General features: G+C 43.2%; 3 protein-coding genes across 4 annotated transcripts; 1 reads left to right on the top strand and 2 right to left on the bottom strand.

Moving 5' to 3' along the window:
* Nucleotides 1-174: 174 nt before the first annotated feature.
* LOC307237872 (putative flap endonuclease 1 homolog) lies at nt 175-3,921 on the bottom strand. The gene is made up of 11 exons (XM_080010669.1): nt 3,808-3,921; nt 3,534-3,609; nt 3,046-3,148; nt 2,870-2,924; nt 2,602-2,663; nt 2,255-2,391; nt 1,840-1,900; nt 1,578-1,709; nt 1,319-1,464; nt 1,087-1,231; nt 175-940 (listed from the first exon to the last, which is right to left on the bottom strand). The coding sequence occupies exons 1-11, from the start codon at nt 3,887-3,889 to the stop codon at nt 833-835; spliced, it is 1,107 nt and encodes a 368-aa protein (XP_079866795.1). The 5' UTR covers nt 3,890-3,921; the 3' UTR covers nt 175-832.
* Nucleotides 3,922-4,112: 191 nt separating this feature from the next.
* On the bottom strand, nt 4,113-10,229 carry LOC307238552 (mitochondrial fission factor homolog A-like). Of its 2 annotated transcripts, XM_080011587.1 has the most exons (8): nt 10,018-10,229; nt 9,577-9,900; nt 8,677-8,898; nt 8,092-8,270; nt 6,488-6,579; nt 6,141-6,311; nt 5,157-5,232; nt 4,113-5,002 (listed from the first exon to the last, which is right to left on the bottom strand). In XM_080011587.1, exons 3-8 carry the CDS (start codon nt 8,891-8,893, stop codon nt 4,871-4,873), a joined length of 867 nt encoding a protein of 288 aa, XP_079867713.1. In that variant the 5' UTR covers nt 8,894-8,898; nt 9,577-9,900; nt 10,018-10,229; the 3' UTR covers nt 4,113-4,870. The 2 variants fall into 2 exon arrangements, with proteins under 2 accessions (XP_079867713.1, XP_079867714.1); XM_080011588.1 differs by having other exon boundaries at nt 9,695-10,229.
* Nucleotides 10,230-11,637: 1,408 nt separating this feature from the next.
* Nucleotides 11,638-20,508, top strand: stk25b (serine/threonine kinase 25b). The gene is made up of 11 exons (XM_080010758.1): nt 11,638-12,026; nt 13,806-14,036; nt 14,339-14,395; nt 14,516-14,624; nt 16,065-16,222; nt 16,492-16,677; nt 17,577-17,722; nt 18,550-18,655; nt 18,750-18,821; nt 19,480-19,616; nt 20,210-20,508. The coding sequence occupies exons 1-11, from the start codon at nt 11,997-11,999 to the stop codon at nt 20,247-20,249; spliced, it is 1,272 nt and encodes a 423-aa protein (XP_079866884.1). The 5' UTR covers nt 11,638-11,996; the 3' UTR covers nt 20,250-20,508.
* Nucleotides 20,509-20,886: the final 378 nt, after the last annotated feature.

Raw genomic sequence — 20,886 nt, 5'->3', positions numbered from 1 at the left:
CTCTTGAATTTTTTGCAAAATGTAGTTGTATTCAATTTTCTTAAAAAAAAAAAATTCAATTTCTTACAAAATAAGTATTAAAAAAAAACCAAAGAGGTCTAGTGAGCCTTTCTTTTTTTCCCCCCCAACCCCAAAAACACAAAACACAGCAGACATCCAAACATAAATGCTATTTTAATTAAAAACTTGGAGATCATTATATACATATAACATATTTCCAGGCATGATGGTCAACTCTGTTCCACATATTTTCTATTTTTTATTCTTTGCCATGATCATAACATAAAGTGCGAGAAAGGACCTGCGTTCCGGCCGCGCCTTTCAACAGAAATGCAGTGGAGAGAAAAAGGGAAACAGTCTAAAAAAGAACAGAAGAACCCACAGAGCTTTTTTTTTTTTTTCCTTTTTGGGGATCGGAACGTTAAGCATTGCCATGTATTCAGAATTGATACCACGAAAATACACTCTAGATTTTAAAATTCAAGTCTTTGGTCGCTGACTTGGCAGCGGTTGCACAACAGGTGTCGGTTGAATGTCCCTCGATGAGTCGTCCCCTGTCTCCAGTTCTGGCGAAGGGGGAGAGCCGCGGGCGTCGACGGCGACCGTCACACTGCTCCCTTTCACCGCCGTCAAACGGCCTCCTCTGGTTCTCTCGGTGGCTCTGCGGAAAGCTGAGAACAGCTTTTCACGGTTAACTGCCGGTAGCGCGTTGAAGGGCTCCTCAGTCCGTCGCGTGGTCGCGGTGCCTGCTGTACGTGGCAGATTACACCGTTGTGATTTTAAGTGGGGGCGATGTTCCTTTTTTTTTTTAAGACAAAGGAGTTGGAGTAAACTAATGCCGGGAGCTCCCTTCACCAGCACCCTTTGGTTGAATCTTCGTCGTTTTTGCTTTTTTTTCCGGCCCATCTTTGCCGCTCACAGATTCCCCGCCTTCAGAGAGCTAGAAGAGAGGACGACACGACAACTCTTCAGCCACAGCATGTCACCCATTTTATGGATTGTTTTACATTTCTTCTTTTCCACTCCAATCCTGGATCGTGGTCCGATAAGGAATAGATGGTTGACGGTTATGTCGGCTGAATCTACCTGTTTCCTTTTCCTTGTGACCCGAAAGAAGTCTTCCATGCGAGTCTGTCTGGAACATCCCGCCGCCCTGTTTGCCTCCCTTTCCTCTCTCTTATTCTCCCGCGTCTGACGGAACTTCACCATTCGTCCGCGGACCCGGTGTTCCCTGTAAACAACCCCACGTGCAAATAACCACCCACTTCCGAACAGTTTTTGAAACGCGTACATCAATTAGCAACAGGGCAGCACTCACTTAACATGCTTTGTGTGGCAGAGGAAGTCGACCAGGGCCTCCTCATCTGGCTCGGCCCACACCAGATCGTGGGCCGCAATTTGTGGGCCATCCAGGAATAAGTTCCTCGCATCTTGGTAACACCAGAAATGTGGCACCGGATGGGTCTAGAGGGTGGGTGGTAATGCAAATTCACAGAATTGCACATTCTACGATGAGAGTAAAGATACAGCAAAGAGGCGAGAGAGAGAAGGAAGCCCATGCGGTGAGCACGTGGTACCTTTCTGTTGACGTGCAAAACCACGTTTTCTAAGGTGCGATGCTGTTGGATCAGGTTCAGCGCTCTCTTCGGACCTAAACCAGCGATCTTGTCACAGTAGTCACAGCCCAGCAAAATGCAAAGGTCCACAAACTGGGGAAAAAAACAAACGGTAAAAAATTCAGAACAGAAAATACTGCAAGGCCCTACTTAATATGCATCACACTGATCTTTAACATACATGTAATGATTTGGCAAATCTATAAATCTATTATGAGCTTACCTCCTTTTGGGTTATTTTCAGAATGTCAAGGAGCTTGGGTAATGAATATTCAATTATGTCACTGTAACGAAGAGATAAGTGAGTGTGAAAGTGGGCCACTACACTCTTATTAGTGCACACACACACACACACACACACACACACACACACACACACACACACACACACACACACACACACACACACACACACACACACACACACACACACACACACACACACACACACACACACACACACGAAAAGTGGTTGGTAGAAGCTGGCAACCGAAAAGCAATTGTTTAGTAATACACCGCCAAGTATTCTGGTTTTTATTCATTTATATATGTATATATATATATATATATATATATATGTATTTATTTATTATTAGAATAAAATCTTGGAGGGAACACAGTCGTAGGAAAGTTCTCACCCGTCCTTCTTTGCATTTAATTGACGGATGAGAACACTCCCCCCAAATGGCAGGGTGTCCATGTCCTCCGATGCTACGGCATCCACAGTCCCATCCCTCACGAGCCGAGCACACAGCGCCTCACCGTCCCCCGGGGCCTTCGGTAAAAGTGGGCAAGATAGGGAATAGATGAGGGTGTGAAATGGAGAGAAAAATGGAAAAATATAAGCTTGGCCGAGGGGGAGGTCAATGTTGCGAGGTACGGTTTAATTAGCAGTATGATTTTGTGCTGAAGGATTACTGTGTGTGTGTGTGTGTGTGTGTGTGTGTGTGTGTGTGTGTGTGTGTGTGTGTGTGTTTGTCAATACCTGAATGACAGGCACGCCGAGTAGTTTCAGGAGGTGGAGACAGTCTTTGGTCTGCGAGGATGCTACATCGGGGCAATACAATGTCAACGACTCAGGCATTTACAATAATGAAACATTATTATCACCATTTTGCACCATATATAACACCAAGGGACAACGTGCAAGCGACCGACAATGTTCGGTGTGTGTAAAAACTGAAAGACAGCTCAGAGGAAAAAGTAAGAAGACAAAAAAAACTATTAGAAGGCAAATACATACATACGCATACCTGTGCCGGAGCGGTTGGGTGAGCTCCAACCTGCCGCCTCGGCTCTCTTTTCAAGCTGCGGGATGGAAAAAAAACATCGGAATCAAAATGTCGCCTTTCATCTTTGCTTTTCTATGCATTGAAAGCGGTGAGGATTGAATCTTTAAAATACCACAGGTTGGTGATGCTCTACTCACAACAGCTCTTTTCTCTCCGGGAGGCTTTCCATCAAACACAAAAACGGGTTTGATGTCATGTTCCAGGAAGGTGAGAGTCCGAAAGAATAAGCCAGTCAGGGGGCTACACGGATGGGACAATAACGCAACAGAATAATTCAGTGATTCCCAACCCTTTTCATAACAAGGACCCTCCATTCCACATGCAATAAGCCACAGATCCCACCATTTTGAAAGAAGAGGATCCGTGTCTCTTGTTAGATATGAGTTGGTCCAACATTCGATAGCTGTATTATAGTTTGAGGGATAAGAGTGAAACTAAATGAGATGAAGTTCAGCGATTGAGCATATTGCTGGGGACCACCTGGAACCTCTTGGAAGGCCCCCCAGGGGGTCCCGTACCCCACGTTGAGAACCACAGGCAGGAGTTGACCCGAGTCGACACAGGTAGGAATAACCCTGCGCGCTACCTGCATCAATGGGGTGGGGCTTGAATAATTAAAACTCACCTCAAGTACTGGAGTGAAGGCGTCGCGGTGCGGAACTGGTTCATGACAATGGACGCGTCCAGAGCGATGACTTTTCCTACGGCGTGAAAGGGACATGACAGCGCCATCAGAACCGACCACCGTGCGAGGGATGTGGGTGATGAGGGCTCCCCGGCTCGGCGATGCCATGCTAACCCAAATTAGCAATCGGCGCTACTCAAAATGACGGGACGGACAGTGAGCGAGGAAAAAACCAAAACAAAACAAAACAGGACGCAAAGCCGCGGTGCGTTACCCGTGTAGTCGCCGATGTCCTTGTGAGAGATGGCGGCGGGCGCTTCTGCGCGGATCAGATCCGCCAGTTTAGTGATACCCATCGTGCCGGTCGGACGACGCCACCGTCCGTATCTACCCGGGAAAACGCTGAGGTTCCGGGTACCAGCCGGGACCCCAGCAGGGGGTGGTATTGAGTAGCCCTGACGCGGGGCCTCGCGTGACGTCGCCGCTGTCGGATGACGTCACCGGAGGCCCGCGCCAAGGAAGTATTGCAGCGAGAGGCACCAATGTCAACATCCATAATTTATTACAGAAATAATGTTAATTCAGAAAGCATATTTTCATTTTCCCTGTACAATAAAAACAAAAGGATTGAAGATCAACTCAAGCTTAATGTAATACACACAGGGCTTAATTAGTACAGAACCAATCGTCATTGGAACATTTTTCTTGCAATAAAACTTCTAAATGATGCATTTCCATAACACACACAAAATAATGTAATCAAGTTTTATATACAGACATGAAATACTCATAATACTACCACACAGACTTCCAATATACAACATAAAGGATGAAATCAAAGTCCATGCATAATGTTGGTGGTCAAGATCTGATTAGTCACTACCACTAAGGGAATGAAAATACAGTACTATGTTTGTGATTTCCACCAAGATCCAAATCTATTTATGAAACAAATGTCAAATGCTGTACATGAAGTTGTATATCTTTTTTGGAACAGGGCTAAAAAGGGCAATGGGGGGGGATTATGGCAATTTACTGATTTACTGATGTTTACTGATTTGAAACTTGAGAATGATGTCGACCACACAATTGAACCACAATCTTTATCTATTGAACCAAACTCCAGCACCGGTTTCCCAAATCAGTTGCCACAAAATCAATTCCCTTGTAAACTCTGTTTAGCTTTTCCCAAACTAAATGCCCTGGCAAAACCCTGCTGACGCTCATTGAGAGTAAGCCTCAGCAAACAGTTACTTGCAGCAAATTTGGGTTTTGCAAATCAAACAAAGAATTGGCTTGGCCACAACGATTTGCGAAACCCTGTCCCCGATCTCGTGTTAACGGCGGAACCAGATCCAGGTGTTGACGAGCCAGAAAGCCACCGTAGCCGAGTAGAGGATCACCTCTCGCTTGGCGCGCTCCTTGTTTTCCTCTTCCAGTAGCTGCAGACGCCGGTTCAGCTTCACAATCTGGAATAGATACAATTTTGTTACGTGAAAGAAATCAAGTATATTCAACCAGCCTGTGATATTACAATACATCAGTACTATACGCACGGAACCGTGGATCATATGACAGCACTGAATATACTGAGATGATTATGTCCTTTCTGGAGAGACTGACCTGCCGTCGTAGCGAGGAGGCATCAACCAGGCCATAATCGTCAGGGGCCACGTCCACGGTCATTTCCAGCCGGCTCCTGTGCAGGACCACAGGACACAATGATACTGTTGGAAGATTTTATTTATTTTTTGCCAGAGTAGACTGGACCATACGCTGAAAGGGGTTGAAGAAAGATTTGTCGGACGTTATGCGGTGTTGTGTATTTACGTGTTTCACGTTTCCTCAGAAGTATAAATTCAGCCTTCACTGGAGACTAGATGCGACGGTGGCTGGCTACAAAAATCAGTGTCACCATCACTGTCGTACAGTATGTCACAACTGAAAACCCACTTGTATAAATTGGCTTTTAAGCAAACGCATTTTTGCATTTTCTTCCATATTCCTTTGTTATGTTCTATCCTTGATTTATATTTATTTCATGGTTTAATTTATCTTTTTACCATTTTTGTAATTTCTCTTTTTATCTTGCTTTTACATCTCATTGTTTTGTTTTTTTTATTTTGTCTTTTTCTCATGCAGAGCCCTTTTTAATTAGAAAAGTGCTATATAAATATTATTCATATCATAACAAGTCACCCAGACAGAACCAACAAATATTCTCACAATGTGTTTTATGTGACATTACGCATGTTACATTGTGTTTCTTCTGTGTAAATTGTGCGTTGTAAAAAGGTTTTACTTATACTTAGTCAGACCGACATTACTGATAGTTCCAGCAAACAAGTTGCCAGGAAACATGTTCTGGAATGTGCGGCTAGACAGGATGAACCCCTTGCACGGGCCGAGATCCACTTTGAAGTGTGAACCATTCCGTTGTAGGCTCACTTCTCAAGCCTCTCCAGAGGGTTTGTCCTCACGCTTATGCACGTACCTTATCTCCTTTTTTTGCAAATGAAATGCTGTCCCCATCGCTTCCTCACCCGGTCCCCTATCTCAATCTAACTTGTGAGAACGTTGCCGTGAAAGGAGACGGTAGTAATTCACCTTCTGTGGTTGTCATCCAGGACCTCAAGAACCTGCTGGTAGGCCCGGCGGGTGGTGGACTGTACGTAGGAGAGGAAGCCCCCTGCTGTGAATAGGTGCAGGTTTGCGTCCTCTGGGGAACAGAGCGGGGGGCACACCCGGACTGGGGGGGCAGAGGGGGATGGGGTTACACTGGTGGAGCGATCAATGGGGGGAGGAAAAAGTAAAAGAAAGAAGAAGAGAATTTTTTCAGAAAACTAAAAGGATAAAAGCTGAACACAGCGCGACGACAGAAAACAAGTGACAACCGGAGAAACAAAGTGAGTGGCGGCGGAAAAAAAAGGGCAGACGTCCGATTGCGGGATTACCTCATGTCGACACGGCTGGTCTGGCCAACATGGCGGCCGCCCACGTTCTCGCTTGCACTTCGTTCCCTCCGTGACCGTGAATGAGAGTGCACCTGAACGGCAGGCGGATTGGAAACGGCGTCAGCACAGCATATAAAAACTTTAAAACTTAATATAAGATAGCACTTTATTAAACCCCAGGGAGGGAACTTCGGGAGGGGTTCATGTTTAAATTCATGTTCAAATGTTTTGGTCCTTCTTAAGTTGGGCTCGACTCGCTGAGAAGTGAGCTTGTCAAAACCCCCAGTCAAAATCAATTGCTATAAAAATATGTTTGGCCAATGGACTTACACCACCGAACATTAAAGCTGCTGCAGTAGACAATAACGGAACAATACGGACCCATTGTAGGTACAGTACGTAACACCACTCTAACCTCTACCCTCTAACCTCAGCTTTTCTCTAAATAGCAATAGGTTCCAAGTTATCCTGGTGCAACAAGATCCTTAAAAGACAAGTCAGGACTATCTTTTGCGGCCAGTCACACACTCTCTATTATAGCGTTGCGTTACTGGCTACAGGGGAAAAACTTTGCTCAAGAATATATATACATTGTTCATAAGAGTGATAAAACAGCTTTCAGATAATCATTTCTATCCTAGTCCCAATATTTAAGGGTTGGCTTGAAAGCTCCATTCACCAAAATGTGGTCTGTGTGTCTGCCAAGTTCACAACACAAGCAGCACCTCCCTGTGACTGCATTTCCTTTTCATTCCAGTAAAAAGAAAAAAAAAAAAAATTGGGCACGGGAGGGAGCAAAAAGTTTAAAAAAATGTCAAAGCTATCAGGGAGGCCCAGAATATTAGACATTAGATATGAGTGAAACTGGTTGAGAAAGGGAGAAATATAAACAATCTGACTGTAAGGGGGGGGTGAAAAATGTTGGAAATACATAACATTCTATTTACTTTACAAAGCTTCATACAATTTTACAGTTACATCTTAGTTTTGAATGGAGTTGTTTAGTTTGGCCAAAAAACACACCTATCTATTAAACCACATTTCAATATATGTCTTGGGTGTTAATGTATTATGAGCATAGTGGTACAGTGCTTGCCTCACAGAAGTCCCGATTAGGAGTGTAGAGTTTGCATGTTCTCCCCGCGCTCACATGGGCTTTCCTCCATACAACATTGGTAAGGATCCTCACCGAAAACATGCAAAAAGATCATCGACTGACCAGTGATTTGGAATTGGTCCCGGGGTGTGTTGCTGCCTGCTGCTCCTGTGTGTGTGTGTGTGTGTGTGTGTGTGTGTGTGTGTGTGTGTGTGTGTGTGTGTGTGTGTGTGTGTGTGTGTGTGCGCTATGTGATGAATAAGGAATCTTCTTCTATTCATTTGAAGAAATACATCATTGTAATAAGACTGAAAACCCCTCTTGCCATTTTTCCTTTTTTAATTCTTATTACTTTATCTGCACTGCCTACTTTTCATGGGAGCTGAGTGCTGACATTGCAAGTTCCCTCCCAGGAAGCTTAAAATATACATCTATCCATCCATCCATCCATCTATCCAGCTATCCAAATGAAGGCACAGCAGAAAAAAAGGTTTTGACCAAGACTCACCCCGTGACTTGTGTGGCTCTGTGGAGGCGGCGTCTGGTCGGTCTCAAGGGAGTCCAGCGGCTGCTCTGAGAGGGTGAGGACACGCGGCGGGGCCTTCATGTTCAGAAGGTCCACCGGAGGGGTGGACTGAATCAGGTCCAGGTCGCGGGGACGAGAGAATCTGGAGTCATCGTCATCACCTACAGAGGAGATAAGGAGAAAGGTGAAACGGAGAGTAGAACTGTACTGGCTGATGGAGGTGTACGGGGTGGAAATGTTCAACATGATCATTTAAATTCCTTCCAGTATGCTCCCTGTATAAAGTAAGTGCTGAATGCGTTGGGTGTTGCTTGTCTTTCTTTTAACGCATATTTGAAACAGGTTTCCCCCTGGATCCAATTATAGGTGAACATTTAGTGTCCTAATATGCAAAAATGTATAATATCGGCACCAAATGCTTAGCACTGTAGATAGGGCCTCCTTGATTAATATTCCTGTGCATTTAATGAGGGTTTAGTGGGGAGGCAGACAACTGTATTGGAGACGCATGATCCAATCTCTATTTCTCTGCCTACATCACATCACAATCAGGACGGCTGTGCGTACCTGCCACGACGATCCTCTCGGGCACCTGCATCAGGCTCGTGGGGATGGGCAGGTGCTGTTGGGCTGGCGGAGCGCCCGACTGATTCTCTGGGGCCACTTTGAGGGTGTCTGGGATTCGCATACGCTGGCTGATGCCCTCCGTATACTCCAGCTCGTAATGGATGCGGTTCATCTCAGCCATCTCCGCGGAGGGTGGGGGGAAGGTAGGCCCACTCATTCCGCCTGCAGACATGAAAAAGATTAATTCACTGGAATGGCCGATGGTTTTAAAGTGGGTCCACGTTATGCAGAAGGAAAGATTCTGTGTACACCCAGTCCTACTGAGTGTCAATTACAACTGTATCAAAACAAGAAGCTATTTTTAAGTAAAAATACATTTTTTTCTAAGGCCCTTCCTGTCACAAGCCCTGCAATCCACACTGACCTGCCATTTGCGACTGAAACATGGTTTACTGAGGAAAACAAGATAGGACAATATAATGGATTCAGCGTTCAAATATACTGCTAGGTGACATGGTGTTTTACTATAACAGGACGCCATCTCCGTTTAGATGCCTTCTGAAATAACCAAAACAAGCCGGCGACGAGGGGAGCTACATTGATTGATAGCCAATATATTGGTTACATGGAAATAAGCTATTTGGTATAATCATATCGGTGTGACATATGTTGTTGTTGTTATGATTATGATTATTATTATTATTATTATTATTGACAACACGCATGGTGTTGCTGAAATCCCTGTATACAATTCTCAGAACATCTGAAAGAGCTAAAACGATGCCACCTTCCGCATGTTGCACCATGGACGCACAGTACGGAACCGACGACAGCGCTGGATGCTAACCCGCTAGCGAGGTCATACCGCTGACACGGACGGGTTACGCGCCGGTCACTCACCGTTGCGCGATCGGAGAAGTTCGATTTAAAATGGCATTTGGACGAAACGCGGTTCGGACTGGAGCCCACGGCCCCGGGGCGAGATCCAGGTGAACTCACCGTACCCACGCACACCCACCTGGCGAGCGGCTAGCAAAGCGTCGTTGGGTTTGTTCCACAGAAGTGCCCGCATGGAGCGGAGCGCACAGGATATGGGTGTTGACCTCTACCGGCGGGACGAACCAGGTTCGAAACAAACAGCCCCAATCGTTTCCCACCCCGGCGGAGATTAAGCTGCATTCCAGGGACTAGGAAACTCAAAAGAAATCCGTACGGTCCAAGCTCCTACGTGGGAAAAGCGCAAAAGATCGGCCATTAAAATAGGAATTCCAAGTGGGATCGCTCCGGCCCCAACAAAAAAAGACAACAGACCCGACGTCACAGCAACATGGCTGTACACACCGTTAACGGTGACTCGAGTTCCCTTGGCATGGGGTTTTAATTTGAAATCACATCCCGCTTCCACCGAAAGTATTCTGTATTTTCTTTTAATGTGACTTGAACATGCGATGTGTCGCTTGTAGAGTGGACCCGCTTTTCAGGAAGACAAATTGGCTGTAGGCGTCCATGGTTATCCCGAAGAGAGCCGATAGAAGAACACAGCCAGCTCGGGAGTCGGGAGAACCGGCTCGGAGTTACGGATGTCCGAGTTCAAGGAACGCAGCACCACATGCACCGACGGATAACGCGTGTGATCATATCTTTCTGTCGCCGTTCGATAGCGCTTCGTTCGTGGAAGATTGTAAAGATAAAAAATAAAAAATCTAAAGCCTGTTTTCACGTATAATGCATATGCTTGTGTCTGATATAACAGGTGTGTGTGCGTGCGTGCGTGTGTGTGTGTGTGCGTGTGAGAGAGAGAGATAGAGGGGCCGCGTCTGCTACACCTGATACACACAAAAGGAAACAGCTCTTCACCGATTGCCAGAAACATAACAGTACGCCCAAAACTTCATGGGCGCCAATACATTTTAAATTGATGTTTTTCATTGATTGATTTCATATTTATTGGGGGGAAACTGACTACTCTAGTGAGTTGTGTTGGAAAGAATAAAACATAGACGGCATTGAATAAAATCCATACAACACATACTTCATTACCGTGTCATAATACCATTATGTTAGTCAGTTAGTCAGTCAGTTAATTAGTTAGTTAGTTTGTTCGTTAGTTAATTACTTAGTTAGTTAGTTAGTTCGTTAGTCAGTTATATCAAGATAGCAAAAAGTTGCGTCAGTGATGATATTTTTCTTGAGGCACAAACCAATTTACACAATTCGTCTTAATTAAAAAAAAAGAAAAACTTAAAAGAGGATGTATTATTATATGTATTTTTTTTTTATAAGGCAGGAATGATGCAGCTGATTTATGAAAAATTAGACCTATTACTTTCATCCATTTAAAACAAATAAAAGATGTAGAAAGTATAAAGTGTTATTGTGTTTGACTCGTCACCGTTCACGGTCCCTCTTGTGGGAAAACACAAGAGGATTTGTGTCTCCTCTGTTCGCTATAAATCTTGTTTTGCAAACGTTCAAATTCTATTACGACCGTTTACTGCAAAGAATGTTGAATTTTGCCTGCGGTGCGTCAGTAAACATAACTCGGTAATGGACAAATGGCACAAAATACAAAATAATAATAATCAAAATTGACTTCATAATAACCAACAACTAATAGTTTATACAAACTACAATTAAAACGAATTAACTAATTAACCTTAACTAGTAATTGTGTTTAATTAATAATTAATTTAATGAATCATGTGTAATTAATACATAGCGTCATGACATGACATGACAGAAATTATATTAAAAATAATAACATAATGTAATGGTAGAAATAAAATATAAATTAATGTACATAAAAGGATATGACATTAAGAAATACCAACGATATGAATTCAATTAGTCCAGCCAAACGGTAAAACAAAAATACAAGTCCCACAAATCTATTTCCTCAGTTTGCGACGCGCATGCGCCCTCGCTCCGTGCCATTATTATTTTGTCTTTTCAAGCTTGAAATGAAGTGGAGGCAGAGCAGCAGACCCCCTCTGTGAGATGAATTAAATATTAAAAACACCCAACGGAACGGACGCCTTCCTCCTGCTCCTCTATACATGGGTGTCGGGGATAGGCAGCTGGCTCGCTAAGCCGGGAGCTGGTTCAGTCCGCCGTTTCGAGGCCGAGAACCCAGCGCGGAGTGACGGCAGGCTGGGTGTTGATGTAGCGGGCTGGCTAGCTGGCTAGCCGCCTAGCTCCGCACGGCGAACCGGAGGGGTCGGGCCAGAGGAACGGACAGCGGGAGAGGGAGGGGGAGAGAGAGAGAGAGAGAGAGAGAGGGGGGCCGCGGCTGGCCCTGTCCCGTCGATCCCGCCAAGGGGATGGCACACCTCCGAGACATGCAGAACCAGGTAGGGAAAACCTCCGGGGACTGTCACCTCCCTTCTTCCCCCAGACAAGGCGACCCCCCCCCCCCCCACGCCCATGACTTCCAGTGGGCTTTCGGTGAACAAATGGGTGGGATGGGACGGACGGTGGGTGGGTGCGTCCAGACCATTGACTGCTGTCAAGGCTTAATTCAGCCACAATGCATCCAGTTTTTAATCGCCTTTGTCATTGTCAGCAGCGTCAACGACGAGCGAAACAAGGAGCTGATGTTTTTCTATAGATAGATGGATGGATAGAACGATGATCGATGATAGATTATGATAGATAGGGAAATTTCGTTGTTATCGTAGCTCACATTAAGACAATAGGCAATAATGATGAAATGACAATATGCAATAAACCTAAAAAAAACCCTCAATAAACAACAACAACAAATAATTCACACTCAGTGAAGTTTGCATACCGTATATACAATCAAATCTGTACATATACTTTGTGCATCAGGTTGGAAATCAAAACGATAACAATATAGCGATATACACAGTATTGGTGTTACTCTCGCATGTCTTCCAGGAATCTGTCCCTAGATGACATGGAACTGTTTATTATTGGATGTTGTCATGCAAACTAACATGTCTGACTGTAGGCATGTTTCATGTCTCATATTGGCACAAAGTTCGACCTGTTTTGCAGTTTTATCGAGGCGGTGACTGAACAAGATTCAAGATTCAAGATTTTTATTTGTCACATACATATACATACTTCCATACATATATGCAGTGAAATGTAATGCAACGCACCCGGTGATAGCACACAATAAGTCCTAGGAAAAAGTACAAAAATAAAATAAAATAAAAAGTAGAAAATTCCTTTCTAATAGACCGACTAACTGACTCCTAAAATGTAATACAGTAAGTGGAATACTTATAGAATAAGATAAAAAATATATAGAATAAAATACAATAAAAATAAATTGAAATAAAATGGAATAGGTAGAAGGAATGTGCCTATGTATATACAGATATGTGCATTTAAAGTGGCATGTGAATTAAAGTGGCATTTGAATGTGAATAGTGTGAGGTAGTGTTTGGGATAATACAGCACAGTATACAACAGTATACAACTGAGCACTAGTAAAGATAAGATAAACTTGAGTTGTCATTCTTGATTCCCTTTAACTTGAGCAATGTATGAAATAACTGAATTATATGTAGATCAGTTGCTTGTTGTTACCAGACGTGACTATGCAGGCTTAAGATGGAGCTTTTGAGAAATAAACAATAGAAAACAACATATGTGACGTTCCAGCCTTTGGACAAGCGTGCCCAGCACTCATATTAGGGCTGGGTGATATATTCTTATAATATCTATATTGTGATATGAGGCTACATATTCTCTGGGATATTGGTTATTGTAATTTTGTGATACAGTTCATAGTTGTCTTGAGGACTGCATTACAGTAAAGAAATACAATTTTCTGAACTTTATAGACTGTTCTAGCTGTTCTGATCAATGTCTTAATATATTATGAAAGCACCAATAGTCATGCCCAAAATTCAAGATTCAAGATTCAAGATTCAAGATTTTTATTTGTCACATACATATACATACTTCCATACATATATGCAGTGAAATGTAATCTGCAGTGAAATGTAAAATATTGGCAATTTGGTGATCAAAGAAATATATTGTGATATTTGATGGTGTTAATGTACCCCGCCCTAACTCATATACATGCTAAGCTATATAGACCAATATGATTCCACTCTAAGTGTTGTTGTTTTCTGCCACTGGTGGAGCAGAATTCCAGGCTGGACCCAGAGGAGTATTTCACCAAGCAGGAGCGCATTGGCAAGGGCTCCTTTGGAGAGGTCTACAAGGGCATCAACAACCGCACTAAAGAGGTCGTGGCCATCAAGATCATCGACCTGGAAGAAGCTGAGGATGAGATTGAAGACATTCAGCAGGAGATCACAGTGCTCAGCCAGTGTGACAGTCCTTTTGTCACCAAATATTATGGATCATACCTAAAGGTCAGAAACCTTTATGTGCTTTAATTCTAGCCTGTAAAAGCGTGGCACCCACTGATAATAGCGTGCAACACTTATGTAGTATATGTGGTACACACACACACACACACACACACACACACACACACACACACACACACACACACCTATCAATATATATATATATATATATATATATATATATATTACAGAAAAATATATAGTACAGAAATACCCATTGTTGGTGGTGAATTTGGGTAGTCCAAGAATTGAATTCTAAATTTTAATTGTCTTTCAGCACACATTTTTTCTTTTGTATTCCACAGGGGACCAAGCTGTGGATTATCATGGAGTATTTAGGTGGAGGTTCTGCTCTGGATCTGGTAGGGAAACCATTCTAAGCCAGCCTTCGAAGGTTGCTGTTGTTAAGCAATATCTAAAATAATTTGACAATTCATTTCCACTCCTTTCCCCGACCTTTTCATGTCTGTGCGGTTTCCTAGCTCCGTCCAGGGCCTCTTGAAGAGACTTACATCGCCACCATACTGAGGGAAATCCTGAAGGGACTGGAGTACCTGCACTCTGAACGGAAGATCCACAGAGATATCAAAGGTAATTAATTGCTCGGCGTGATAGGCTAGACAGGAAACACTTCATCGGGGTCTACTGGAATTATTCTTGGACACTAGAGTGCTATCATTTAGCTGATGCACTTTAGTGTACTGCTGCTTTGATATACACTCACTGAGCACTTTATTAGGAACACCTGTACACCTACTTATTCATGCAATTATCTAATCAGCCAATCGTGTGGCAGCAGTAAAATGCATTAAATCATGCAGATACGGGTCAGCAGCTTCAGTTAATGGTCACATCAACCACCAGAACGGGGGAAAAATGTGATCTCAGTGTTTTCGGCGGTGGCATGGTTGTTGGTGCCTGGGATTTTCATGCAAAACACTCACTAGAGTTTAATCAGAATGGTGCGAAAAACAAAAAACATCCAGTGAGCGGCAGTTCTGGGGACCGAAACAATCTTGACGGGCGAGGACAACAGAGAATGGCCAGACTGGTTGGAGCTGACTGAAAGGCCACGGTGACTCAGATAACCTCTCTGTACACTTGTGGTGAACAGAAAAAACATCTCAGAAATTACAACACGTTGAACCTTGAACGCGCCAGGTTCCACTTGTGTCGGCCAAGAACAGTAAGCTGAGGCTGCAGTGGGCACAGGCTCACCAAAACCGGACAGCTGAAGACTGGAAAAAACGTGGCCTGGTCTGATCAATCTCCATTTCTGCTGAGGCACACAGATGGTACTGTAGGGTCAGAATTTTGCGCCAACAGCATGAATCCATGGACCCAACCTGCCTTGTGTCAACAGTCCAGGCTGGTGGTGGTGTAATGGTGTGGGGAATATTTTCTTGGCACATTTTGGGCCTGTTGATACCAGTCAGTCATCGCTTGAATGCCACAGCCTATTTGAGTATTGTTGCTGACCATGTGCATCCCTTCATGGCAACAACTGACCATCTTCTAATGGCTACTTCCAGCGTGATGATCCACCATGTCACAAAGCAACGTCATTTCAAACTGGTTTCATGAACCGGACAATGAGTTCAATGTTCTTCAGTTTCCTTCCCAGTCACCGGATCTGAATCCAATAGAACACCTTCGGGATGTGATAAAACGGGAGATTCCCTGCACGAATGTGCAGCTGACAAATCTGCAGGAATTACGTGATGCAATCATGTCAACATGGAGCAGAATCTCAAAGAAATGTTTCCAACGTCTTGTGGAATCCATGAATTGAGGCCGTTTTGAAAACAAAGGGAGGCCCGACACGGTATTAGTAGAGTTTTCCTAAAAAAAAGAAAAAAAGTGCTCAGTGAGTGTACACACGACCGACAATGTGAAATGTGCATCACGATGTTCAGGCTTTATCGATATTGGGTCGAAACCTGAAGTGAACTCTCATCATCACCAGTTGATGAACATCTTGACCATCAGTGCTTTTGTTTGTGGTTTACTTCCTCTGTTTGTTCTCGACAGCTGCCAACGTGCTCCTGTCAGAGCAGGGAGATGTGAAGCTGGCAGATTTTGGAGTGGCAGGCCAGCTGACAGATACCCAGATTAAGAGGAACACTTTTGTTGGCACACCTTTCTGGATGGCACCAGAGGTTATCAAACAGTCAGCCTACGACTTCAAGGTGAGGACACTGTCCGTTGAATATTCCGCAAATAATCTGTGAGCGGTTTTGCTCGTTAGCGTGCTTGCGTATACAGTATATATATATATTAAACAGTTCTTTGGGTGATATCACTATAGATTGTGTTTGAAGTCTTCATTTGGACAGATTTGGGGAGTCTCACACGTTGAGGCTCTTCCTTCCGAAAGGAAAAATGTAATTTTATGTCACGTGTTCATCCCAAGGCGATGTCCTAAGAGTGTGTTGACGCCCGTCCTTCTCCGCCTCAGGCAGACATTTGGTCCTTGGGAATCACAGCCATCGAGTTGGCGAAGGGGGAGCCCCCCAACTCTGACCTGCACCCCATGAGGGTCCTCTTCCTCATCCCCAAAAACACCCCTCCCACCCTGGAGGGACCCTACAGCAAGCCCTTCAAAGAGTTTGTCGAAGCCTGTCTCAACAAAGACCCCCGCTTTGTGAGTAGAGCCCACGTGCACGGCGCCTCGGCGGTGGGATCCAGGCCCCGTGTTCCGTTATGCGGTGGAATAGAACCTGACAGCTGGTCTGCTCAGCAAACAAAGCCTGGCGCTCGGGTGTCGGCCAAAATGCTATTCGTTAACAAGATTGACGGTATATTCTTCAGCTCTTATTGACTTTGTCCATATGAAGCTGTTACCTGATATAGCTGATAATGCACAGGTCTGGGCGATGTATCCAAAAATAATAGTAACATCATATGGGTCTAGATGACGTAGATATCAGATTAAAGAGCTGCAAAAAAGTTTGACTTTTGATCTTTTATTATTTTGATTTGATTTCCTGCCAAGATGTGTTAAATGCCATAAGCAGCTCAAAGATAAATAATAATTTTGACATTCCTCACCCATGTATTTATATTTAGAAAAATGGCCATTTATGATCGATGATCAATTTACTTTAGTTTTATGTGTCCATTGCCTATTTACACTACGCTGCCAAAATACCATAATATAATATTAAATAAATATAATTTAAAAAGCATGAAATATAAATATGCAAGTATTACATTTAGGCTGCATCACACAGGGCTTGTCCACTGCTATTCACTTTTCAAACCAAAACAGCTCATTTTCTTGTGACAGTGATATACTGTAAAACCTATAGATATATGCATAAGCAAAAAGGCTGCAATATTATTTTAAATGATTTAAACCCCAATTTAGACCGTCCAGGTTGAGCCCAGTCACAGGTTAAAAAAGCCGTCTGACTTAAAGAAAGGCATCTTACTTGATATAAACGCTGACTAGCTCGGTCTCCCCTCCTAGTAGCCCCCCAGCACTGATCTCTGCAGTATTTCCACTAAATGCCGGTCGTTGTGTGGTCCCTCTGGGTGCAGAGGCCAACAGCCAAGGAGCTCCTGAAGCACAAGTTCATCACACGCTACACCAAGAAGACGCCGTACCTTACGGAGCTGATCGATCGCTACCGCCGCTGGAAGTCGGAGGGGCACGGGGAGGAGTCGAGCTCGGATGACTCCGACATGTGAGTCAGACACGTGGACATATTCACACACAGCAACAGGCGCATTCCTGACACGAGTCCTGTGGAGTTCAATAGAAAATTTGTCACACACATACAGAGGGAACCTTTAGAATGATGCTGATAATTTACATTTCTGGTTGATAGATAGATAGATAGATACTTTATTCATCCCAGGAGGGAAATGAATGAAAGGAAATGAAATATCTCAAAGTTCACATCAATACAACAGGCAAAATAATAATAAAGCAATACAATAAAAACATGAAAAAATAAAACGGAAACATATGGAAAAATAAGAAAATATACACACAAATAACTACACCCGAATAAAAAGCAATAAATAAATAAAATAATATAAATACAATTTAAAAAAAAAAAAAAAAAAAAAAAAAAAAAAAAAAAAAACAATATACACTCAACCTAATGATGAATAACAAAATAACCTAAAAATAACAGAAAAGCTATTTAAAAAATATAGAAAAATGAAAAGCCCCAAAAAAACAAAAGGTTTCATGGCCAAAAATGAAATATAAGCTCCTATTACAATAACTTATGAAATAAAACAATGAACCTACGATATCAATTGTGATATTGTCACATAACATTGTGAAATAAAACCTGACATTAAAATATAACACTTAAACGGTAAACAAAATGTTGGCAATAAGCCCAAACACCAAAACCAGAATTGCTGGATTAACAAATGGTGGTTGTGCAAACGTTTTTATTTGTCTGTCTGTCTTATTTTGTGGGTCCTTAGATTTTGAAGTTGTTCTTTTCATACTTCCTCTTCCACTCACTCCTTTCCCCTCCCTCTCCGTTGTCAGGGATGCCGACGGTGATGACAACCAGTGTCCCATGTGGACGTTCCCCACAGTCCGACCTAGTTCTATGAACAAGCTACAGAAGGGTTATACGCACACAGACCCAGAGGTTAAACTCCGCCGCCCGCACACACAAACGCTTCCACAGACACCGAGTCATGCCTTTTATTTTTATCTAATGCCCCTCCGTTTTGTTTTTCCAGTCAGCAGATTCGGTGAAAAGACAACCCAAGTCACAATGCCTGTCTGCCTTAGTCACGCCCATCTTCAGAGAGGTACGCTCAATAAATAAGGCTGTGAACAGTGCTTCCATTTTCAGATGGGAGTAATGGTACTGATCCCAGAACAGTGAACAGATCATTTTTTCTGTCGTCCAGCTCAGCGATAAATCCGTCCAAAATAACGCGACCGCTCGTTTTCGTTCGGTAAAATGATCAGTTCTGTCATTGCTTTCGCGATGTAAGCGCTCCAGTCGGCCTTTTGTAATGTTACGACAAGCACTTTATATGTCAAGCATGCATTATTTAGTTCAACATTTTGGGAGATATTCTGTGTATGAAATGGTTTGACCGATAGGAAGGAGTTACTGTTGGCATATGGAGGCCAAAATCATAGCCTGGGCTCACAGTACAGTGGCCCACACAGGGTCACACACCCATGGGCTCTACCGGTTCATTAGAGAAATACTTTTTTAATGTGATTTGCTATGGAATTAAATTAGTGTCTATAAATGCATAGCTACGTTAATTGATATAGCATGATGTCATAAGAACATTTATACAATTATTTGGAAAATAATTGAGTTAGGCAAATCACAATTTAACAAAGAAAAAAATAAATTCCATTACCAAAAAATTGGTAATGACAGAATATCTTGACCAATCAGATCCTTAATATTTGATAAACTGCTCTGCTGTACGTTGTGTGGTGTAGTTGAAGGAGAAGCGGCGGGCGAGCGGTGGAGGTGTGGGTGCCATCGAGGAGCTGGAGAACGCCTTCAACCTCGCGGAGGAGTCGTGCCCGGGCATCTCCGACCGCCTCGTCACGCACATGATGGAGAGAGTGTGCAGGTGAGACCTTTATTTTTTAAGTAAAAGCGGATGAAAATATTCACTTTCAATTTCCTTCAGGGTTGGCGCGTCGTCCCCGCCGAACACGAAGAATACTCTAAACAATAACATGAGACACTTTGGACTTTGCTGATTCTTAGCGTCTCGCAGTTTGTGTCGATTCCATTGGGAAAGGCGGAAGCACTGTGGCTTGAGCGTGGAATTAACAAACTAAAGCAAATTATGCCACAACTTAGTCACTTTCACAAACGTGATTAAAAAAAATCAACATCATTCCTTTGGTAGGTTTCTCAACGCATCTCTAAAATCTTCCAAAAAAGGTAAATAAAGACAATATTAAAACATTTGAAAATAAAAATAATAAAATATTGGATCCCGATCGGACCCTTTAATGCTTTTGAGAAATAATCTTTTCAATTCTTGATATAGGAATTTTGAGTTGACATTTAGTTGGAACCCATTCATCCGGTCTTCAGTGCAGTTGATTACTATCAGGTTTTAAACGAGTCGATTGTCTTGGACATTTTCTCCGCGTTCCCAAGGTGTTTTTGTTTAACCGTCTCTATCTTCTATGTTTGGTTCCGCTCTTCCAGGTTTTCTTTAAACGGAAACACGACCCCGTCTTTGCGGTGAAAGCCCAGCTGGATGTAACTCCCGACCCATTCCTCCTGGGTCTCCAGGACCCCCCCCCCCCCCCCCCCCCCCAAAACAAGGACCACCGAGAACAAGATCTTTTTGCTCCCCCAGGCCCCCCACCCCCACAGCCCCCGCCCGGAGAGATCTTTAAATTAGTTATAATTAAATATTTTTACAGTTTTTCTTTAAGAACGGAGAGTATTTAAGATGACAAAGCCATGACATTTAGAGCATTGTGTATACCTGCTAGGTTGAGAAGGAAAAAAGTCCTATAATAAAGTCTATGGAAAATGTCAGCTTTCTTTTTTTTTTTTTTCCTCATTTGAAAAAAGTATATTTATTTGGCGTTACTAGCTATGATCTTGCTTGTACTTTCAAGTGTGGTTAAGTTGTTACCTGCAGTGTTACCACCAAGGGGGATAGTAGCTTTTCTGATTATTTACCAGCTTCATCACCATTCACTAGACAGGTTTCTCCAGCCTTTTCAAATATACTTTTGCCTAATATTCACTGAAACATATAACACTATATATGCCCGCCGAAAATAACTGTAGTCCTGCTCCATCGTAACGGTGGTTAACCTGTTTCCAACCCAGATTGGAAATGATGCTTTGTGCTTTTTGTGATATGAACA

The sequence above is a fragment of the Zeus faber genome (assembly GCF_960531495.2).
Source record: "Zeus faber genome assembly, chromosome: 12".
NCBI lineage: Eukaryota > Metazoa > Chordata > Actinopteri > Zeiformes > Zeidae > Zeus > Zeus faber.
This window is presented reverse-complemented; position numbering and strand designations above follow the sequence as displayed.